This window comes from Cornus florida, unplaced genomic scaffold (genome assembly GCF_030987335.1).
Source record: "Cornus florida cultivar Cherokee Brave unplaced genomic scaffold, ASM3098733v1 CherokeeBrave_3.0.0_Hap2_Chr01, whole genome shotgun sequence".
NCBI classification, from domain to species: Eukaryota; Viridiplantae; Streptophyta; class Magnoliopsida; order Cornales; family Cornaceae; genus Cornus; species Cornus florida.
The window spans coordinates 104,902,640-104,911,915 of NW_026775571.1; the positions used below are offsets into that span (position 1 = coordinate 104,902,640).

A 9,276-nucleotide genomic window follows, 5' to 3' on the forward strand; every position below is an offset into this window, starting at 1 on the left:
GTATTATTGGTTATGACAATGACTTACGTATGTTGAAAATGATTGATGGGATGTTTTTCTTATTAAGAGCAATAAATATAAACATGAATAACCGAGTCCAATTATAGTCTTATAATCTAAGGTAAAGTGAAAAAAATAAAAAAATTATAATAATAAAAAAATAAAAAACTATTTAACCATTGATTTTTTTTTTTTGCAAACAAGTCTCCTGAATTATAAACTACTACTCTGAACTTTTTTTATCATTTCTCATTAAATTTTTCATTTCTTACTAAATTATTATTTTTATTTAAATATTAATTATATCATTTACCTTAATTTTATTATTAGTATCAATTTACCATAACACCTCTGAACTACAATAACGACCCCTTAAACTATTTTCTACTTAATATTTTTATTTAAATAATTAATTTCAAGAATTAAAGGTAAGCTTATATAAATTTAATAGAGAATATCTCATCAAATTAGTATGAATTTATTTCATAATTTATTTTAATAGGAAAAAGAGATTAAGTATATTTCAGTAACAAAGGGTATTGTGGTCTTTTAAAGAAAAGTAATTCAGGTATGAAATATTTTCCAATAAGATGTAATAGTTTAAGAATTATTAGGTACAAAATATACTTTAAAAAAATCATTTATAAATTCATACCTAATTCATGGGGTTACACTTCACCCTACAATCCATTTGACTTAAAAATCGCAAGTTATTTGTTATGTGAAAAAACCAGATACTATAGTTAACTAGTATTTGATTATTCATTGTTTTTTGGATGATTGATATGGAATGTGGAATGTGCTAGTCACAGACATAATGGGCCATGTTTTTCAAAATTGAAAAGGTCCACTTTGGGGTAGTCCAAGGGGTTTATATCATATATGAGTATTTTATGTGCATGTTAGAGAGAGAGAGAGAATAAGTTTTGTGTGTGTGTGTGTGTGTGAGAGAGAGAGAGAGCGTGGGCCTGGGGGGGTGGGGGTGGTTAAGTAATGTGACAAAGGTCTCAAGGTAGAAAACGGCCACGTGTGTGGTGTTGACCCTTTATTGAGGGCAATACGCGGAATGAGATCGAAGAGGGTCCCTAATCATAGTGGGCACCCCATTTCATTTTCACTTACCGTTCTATCTACATCCATCACTTTGCTTCTCACCCTAATTCTCATTCTTATTGGTCCTTATAGTACGGACCCCCTCCAATTACATAACTCCCAACACACTTCTCTCTCTCCCTATGCATATGCTCTAACATAATTGTTGGTCATGTCATGTGTCACTAGGTTAGTATGTTCATCTCACCAACTTTTGGATGGGGAACATCAAAGCCATCCTTTCTTGAAACCTAAAGTTTTTACTGGCCGAATTCTCGTAAGTTTGTGCGCTATTCGTCACCATCTGTTCAACTCATATAAATATATATACTTGAACACTCCTTAATCATATAGCCGTATTTTGAAATTTTTTTCGAAAAATCATGCATCCCAAGCGAATGAAAACGCATAATCTCAAAATAGAGTGATTAAAACATCTTACATTATATAAAATAAATATTGTTAAAATTTAAATGTGTGAACCCCTCGTATAAATATGTTAATATATAACCCGTGAATACGAATGGCCAAAACTCACAGATCTTGATACGATGGGTGCGCCGGTCAGTGGTCACCTAATAATGTGGCATTCGATATCTTCTCCTTTTATTTGTCCCTCTAAGCTTTGCTCTACGTCCACACCAAGTGCCCTTCCTCCACGTGGCCTTCTCTGATATGTTGAAGGGGGACCATCTTAATATACCTTCCTCTCTCATCACCTCAACACTCCCACTATCATTCTATTTAAACCCTTTCGCTCTCCACACCTCTACCCCAATCTTACCACTTTCTTTCTCTCTCTCTCTCCCTCTCTGCAAAACTAAAACACACACACTTCTCTCTTTTTGAGCACACACTCAAAAAGGAGAACCTAAAACCATGGCTTCTTCAACACCACCAGCAAATTTTAGTAAATGGGCCGGGGCCCAAGTCCCTCACCACTTCTCTTCCTCATCGCTGGTTGATGTGAGCTTCAGCTCAAAATCCATATCTCTGAAGAAGCCCAACAAAAGAGCTAATATTCACTGTGCTGCTTCAGCTTTACACTCACCTTCAGTGCTTCATTTACCAAAACAACCCTACCAACCACCAACAATCACCAAAGAGGACTCAGCTCATACACCCAAAACAGCTCAATCACCTCACTGGAACTTACTACAGAGAGCTGCAGCTATGGCCTTGGACATGGCGGAGGCCGCGTTGGTGTCACTCGAGCGCAAACACCCACTTCCCACAACCGCCGACCCACGTGTCCAAATTGCCGGAAATTTTGCTCCGGTGCCGGAACAACCAGTGCAGCACCCGTTACCGGTCACCGGCACCATACCCGATTGCATTCGAGGCGTCTACTGCCGAAATGGGGCTAACCCGTTATTCGAGCCGGTTGCCGGACACCACTTCTTTGACGGCGACGGCATGGTACATGCAGTCACCTTCAATGGCAATTCAGTTAGCTACGCTTGCCGGTACACCGAGACTCAGAGGCTGGTCCAAGAGAAAGAATTAGGCCGGCCGGTCTTCCCCAAAGCTATTGGTGAGCTCCACGGACACTCCGGTGTTGCCCGCCTCCTCCTCTTCTACGCCCGAGGGCTGTTCGGGCTTGTCGACCACAATCACGGCACCGGAGTGGCCAACGCCGGTCTTGTATACTTCAACCAGCGACTCCTTGCCATGTCAGAGGATGACCTTCCTTACCAAGTCCGTGTCAAACCCTCCGGTGACCTAGAGACCGTTGGCCGCTACGACTTCAATGAGCAGCTCCGGTCGACCATGATCGCACACCCAAAGCTCGACCCAGTTTCCGGCGAGCTCTTCGCTCTCAGCTACGACATTATCCAGAAGCCGTATCTCAAGTACTTCCGATTCTCTCCTGACGGAACAAAGTCACCGGACGTTGAAATTCCGGTGGACGTGCCGACCATGATGCATGACTTCGCAATCACCGAAAACTACGTTGTTATACCGGACCAACAAGTGGTGTTCAAGCTTCAGGAGATGATAAGAGGAGGCTCTCCGGTGATCTATGAGAAGAACAAGAAGTCTCGGTTCGGAATTCTATCAAAAAATGCCCGCAACGCTTCCGATATCATATGGGTCGAATCGCCCGAGACTTTCTGCTTTCATCTATGGAACGCTTGGGAGGAACCCGAGTCCAACGAAGTCGTGGTGATCGGGTCATGCATGACACCACCGGACTCGATTTTCAACGAATGTGACGAAAATTTGAAAAGTGTTTTATCAGAAATTCGACTCAACTTGAAAACCGGTGAGTCGACTCGGCGAGCGATAATTCAAGACTCGGATCAGATAAATCTGGAAGCGGGAATGGTGAACCGGAACAGACTCGGACGGAAGACCCGGTTCGCGTATCTGGCCATTGCGGAACCGTGGCCTAAAGTTTCAGGTTTGGCCAAGGTGGACCTCTCCACCGGAGAAGTTGAGAAGTTTGTTTACGGCGACCGGAGATACGGAGGCGAGCCGTTCTTTGTTCCCAGAGACCCGAATTCGGAGCGGGAAGATGATGGGTACATTATGGCATTTGTTCACGATGAGAAGACATGGAAATCGGAGCTTCTGATAGTAAACGCCATGAATTTAGAGTTGGAGGCTTCGGTTAAGCTTCCTTCGAGAGTTCCGTATGGATTTCATGGGACGTTCATAAGCTCAAATGATTTAGAGAACCAAGTCTAGACATATATAATGGTCGCTGTAGTTAAAAGTCATATATATATATATATGTGGCTATATAGAGAGAGAAAGAGAGATACCAGAGGGATGCTAGTAGTCCCCGGACTCTGCAGAACTTTTAACTCCAGCAACCATTTTTGGTTTTTGTGTTGAGGAGCCAAGCTTGTAGCTTTTGGACTGTTGCCTGTAGGTAGTGTACGAGCTCAGCTGGTTTCTGTTTCTTTTTTATTTTTTTTTCACTTACTGTGCTTTGTCTTCTTTCTTGTGAAGATGGAGGTAAAGATCTGTCTCTTAAGATCTTCCTTCCTTGTTCTTGTAGATAATGTATATATCTTCAGTTTTTTTGTTCTTTTTTTATATATATTCTTGTTCTTAGTTATTTAATTTCTCCTGCATTATGGATTTTGATTCACCACATGCATGCCAATAGAAATATAAAAATGTGATACAACTGAGGTGCTTTACAGGGTGTTTGAGCTTCCATTAATGCACGGGTGTTCTATCTTAAAAATAAAAAATAAAAATAAAAAATAAAAAATTGTATGACATAATTTTCACAAGTTTGTTTATCATTTTAGAAACAGATCAACATTCAATACTCACCGACTTTACTCTTTTTTTTCTTTCTTTCGTTTTTTGATTCTGTCATGTAAGGGCTTTGGAATCGTGTTTTTCTATCTTCCTAACCGACTATTGAATATTTCAAAAAAATATATTACATGTCTATTTATTTATTTATTTATTTAGTTTTAAAGATGGTTTAATTTTGGGGCCTCCAACTTGTGTGTCTCTCTTTTGCTATAAGCAATCAACCAATTTAACTTTGGGAAGCAACTTTTACTGTTTCAATCTTCTTCTTTTTTCACCACCCATATAATGCCAACCATAAAATGAAGCATAGGACATTAAATGGTCACATTGCTTATAAAGATATGTACTTGTGCTCATATATCTATGTATATAAATTGTCAAAAATTATATAGATATAAATTATATGTGTGTGTGTATGCATATGTATATGTATATGTATGTATTAATAATAATAATTTGTCGGCCAGTCAATATTGGCCAGAACTTCGTAACGTTATAAAATTTTATGATAAAATTGTCCTTTAACCTTTTCGTTTACATATATATATATATATATATATATATATATATATATATGCACACACACATACATGTACATTGATTAAGTGAGGAGAGAAAAAAATAAAAATAAAAAACTTATATGTATATGAAGGTAGTTATTTACATATATTTATATATACATACATATTACATATTATATATATACATGTACATCAATTAAGTGAGGAGCAAAAAATATATATATAGAAAAAAAAGGAACTATATGAATTGTGATTATAGGAATTGATTGTGAATCCATATATAGCACATATATATATAGTTAAAATATAATATAAAAAAAAGGATATAAAATAATTCATTCTTATATTATTTGTTTTGGCAATTCAAAAGAAAGAAAATAATATATTCGCATATGTTTTTTTTGGCAATCTAGTATGTTATTGATGTAAGGGTTAAAACTGATGAGAGGAAAATCAAAGGAGGGAATATTTTTATTTTCATAAAGGTAAGAGATATCTCATAAATAAATAAACGTGTAATTATAAAAATTATGACCAATCAGAAGCGCTGCCGCAGTCGTGAGCACAACTGTAACTATCACTCCTCAACTTTTATTATAGGTCGTCTAGAATGTCTTTCTTCTCTACCAATAGAATTGCATTGACTTTGGACTCACAGTCTTTTTCTTTTATCTCTTGCTAAAAAACCAGATTCATATTCAATGGAATTGACAGTAACTAATTAATATTGTTTTATACTAAGAATTACAAATCAGACTTAAACAGTGCTCGATTGTATAAAATTGATATCTAAAATTAAAATTAGAAAGAAACTAATTTAGAATTTGAACTCTTTTTTATTTTTATTTTTTTGTCAATTCCAATTTCATGTAACAAATAGCATTACTGTTTTCTTTAAATTATTTCATCATAGGACACATTTTATTGTTCATTTAAGAAGATACTACGTATTATTGAGATGATATTAGAAATTTCCTTACAAGTGAAAAGATCGACTAAATAAGTTAAAGTCATTTATTTGTGTGAAAACTTATATACAGAAGTCCTTTTCTTTAGCATTACTCCGAAACATATCTGTGATTGATTTAAAATAGTAAAATCGCCTTGTAATTGATAGCCAATTTTTCATTCAAATTTTTTTTATTTTCCCCACAGAAATATCTTTATATCTAAGTAAATTTGTAGTGGTAAAATTATTTGGGTTTGGGTGTTTACTAGCACCGATGTCTGGGTTCGAATCCAACTAAGAGATTACGACAACTTGAGTTAGGCCTATGTTATCACACTTAGCGATTTTCTCGGTCCAGGATGGAAAGGCCACCCTTCCTAACCTCTCGAGAATTAATCGGAAGTCTCGAATACCCGGTCATCCAAAAAAAAAAACCATTTTGCTAGTACTTTGTGCGTTTCAACTGCCAAATGTGAGGTGGGGACATAAAAAGCAACATACGTTCGGAAGGGAGGCGTACTTTTCGTTATTTAACCTTGTTTAAATAATATTCCCTCCGTCCTACATTAGAGGTCCATTTTTAAAAATTGAAATTTTTAAGGAAACACGCATTTAATGTATTGTCCCATTTTAAAATTACCAATTTATCCCTTCTAATTTAAATATATATAGTTACAAAGTTTGAAATTTTTTAAAAAGATATATAAAGGACAATAATAGAAATATAGAATTTATTTCCTTTGACTTTTCAAAGAGGACAACTAATTTGGAATATGAAAAAAGAGAATAATGGAATGAGGGAGTAATAATTACTCTCACTATGTTGTTGTTTTTTTTTTTTTTTTCTTTTTTTTTTTTTTTTTGTTAATTACTCTCACTATATGATTGTGCTTAATTAGGCAGCAAAAGAAATATTAATTCTGACTAATTTGTTATATATTAACGTATGAGTGGCTGACTAGTGACTACATTGCCATTAGCTTTTTTAATACCGCAATTACTTAGAGAACAGCATTGTTTAAGTAATTAATTAACTAAATAATTTATACATATGTTTTTTTGGGATATAAGTTAACCCTTCTTTATGCATGAGTCCACCGACATTGTTCGATTGACTCCAAGCAAATGTAACGTGTGGATGAAAACGAATTAATCTCAACTTCAAAAATTTTGACTCACAATTTTGTGAGTCAAAATTACCAACGTAGACATCTAATATTGGATATAGGTATTATATAAACATATAAAAGGAATATGACTAAAAATGACCTCAAATGACTAAAAAATAGAAAATAATAATAAGTCAAAATTTTCAAATTGGACAAATAATATGAAACTGAGAGAGTATCAATTAAATCAGTAAAGGGTTATAAATAATTAATTGTTTTTTAATATCACATTAGATGTTCTCCTAATCAGTTTAGGTAAAAGAGTAAAAAAAAAAAAACCTTAAATTATACTATTGTTGTATAATACTGTCCTGAACTATTTTTGAAAACAAATTGTCCCCTTGAACTATACCATTGTTGCAAAATACCCTCTTAAAGGCCACCGGAAGCTAAATTCCGGCCAACAGAGGGACACAATTACTAATATACCCTTTCTTAAAAATTTATTATAAAAAATATAAAATATCATGCCTACAAAATAACAATAATGCCTTCATATTTTTTATATATTTTTCTTCATCTTCCATGCTGCCGTTGACTTTTCGGTGTGGCCGGCACCTGTGCAATTTCTTCCTCTCCCTCAAAGATAGCTTCAATTCTTTGCATAGCAAGAATTGTCCGAAAATCATATATTTTGTGTACTTGTTTTGCCTACTGCACGGAAACACACGAGATTTCTAAAAACCACATTGTATATTCTAAACATATGGTATGATCTTGATTTCTTAAAGGATTAACTGTAATCTCCTTCTCTGTTGGTACTTATTAGAATTTTATATTGGGATCAAATAGATGTTGAGACAAGAGTTGTAGTAGAATCTGGATGTATTCATATTTGCTGGCAAGTGATATAATGTATTTTTCATGGATGCATATCATTCATAATCTCCAATATTTCTGCTCCTCATTCTCTGTTGGAAGAAGCATTAATTAAGGTCGACTCTTGGTATCTAAATTTCTGATTAAGCACCAACTAACAATTTTCTATCTGTTTGAATCCACTCGAGAGTCCTGAATAAACATAAATTGTTTACTTCAAGCTCTGTACGTTTTACCATAGTCAAGAATTAACTTGCTCAAATGCCATAACTGAGTTCACACATTTGGAGGAAAGTTTGATGGGTAACTGGTAAGCCTTTCCAAAAAGTAAAAGTTTGTTTATAGGCATCTTATTGGCATTGTTAACGGAGAATTTTTCTGCTTCAATCAGTAGGCCATTATTGACAGGTGGTTTGACCCAAAATTCAGCCTCGTTCGGGAAGATGAAGTAAAAAATCTTAAAAGAGCATTATTGAAATTTTCTAAGTAACGGTAAATTAGTAATTATGTCCCCTGTTGATTGAAAATTAACCTGTGATGTTGGGGCATTTTGCAACAATAGTATAGTTCAACAGGCAACTTGCTTCTAAAAATAGCTCCGGAGGGCATTATGCAACAATGATATTGTTTAGGCGTGTTTTTTTTTGCTCTTTTGCTAATTATATATTTTGAAGTTGAATCAATATAGGAAAATGAGTAGTGCTGTAAATAAAAAACTAGAAAACTATATATATATATTACAATTGAAAAGAAAATAAAAACCTAAGCAGAGAAGAGAAGATTTAATAAATAAATCTCAATATTTTATGGTTGATGGATGTATAATTTAAATACCCGCGAATATGAGAAGAATGTTAAATTAACGCCATATCTCATAAGATTGAGATAGGTTCTACATATTACGATAAAGATTAAGTCTACAGATTAACTCTATGTTACATACTGACCTAAGTCGGGACTAATTGACGTTTGAAAGTATGCAATAAATCCTAATAAGATCTCCTTTTCGTCTCTATGTTCAGGAAATCGGATCAGATTCGGTTTACACAAAATTCACTATCAACAATAGTTATTTCACTTAGCGAGAGAAATAGAAAATAGTAAAAAATTCATTTGGTTGCCAATTTTTTTAAAACTAGGTTAATATATATATATATATGATGTCTTAAAAATGAAATGACTTTTAGATGATTAGAGAGGTTTGGTGTGGTGTATAATCTTCCTATCTCCAAAAAGAACGAAAGTGAAGGGGGAGGAAAGGAATAGTTCGAATCATGGGTAAAAAAGTAAAATTAGTTTTAGACAATGTTGATGTTTGTTTTTTTGTCAATCGAAAGTTTCACGTGAAGTTCACGTGGAATGCGAACTAAAGACAAAAAAATATAAATAAATCCAAAGGGTCAAAGAAGAGAATGGTCGTGTCTGAGTCCGACAATCGCCGCCATTG

The 9,276-nt window shown here is 34.6% G+C and overlaps 1 protein-coding gene across 1 annotated transcript; it reads left to right on the forward strand.

The window, feature by feature from the left end:
* The first annotated feature begins 1,860 nt into the window (after positions 1-1,860).
* On the forward strand, positions 1,861-4,319 carry LOC132311626 (9-cis-epoxycarotenoid dioxygenase NCED2, chloroplastic-like). Its single transcript, XM_059809632.1, has one exon. It carries the CDS (start codon positions 1,972-1,974, stop codon positions 3,781-3,783), a length of 1,812 nt encoding a protein of 603 aa, XP_059665615.1. The 5' UTR covers positions 1,861-1,971; the 3' UTR covers positions 3,784-4,319.
* Positions 4,320-9,276: the final 4,957 nt, after the last annotated feature.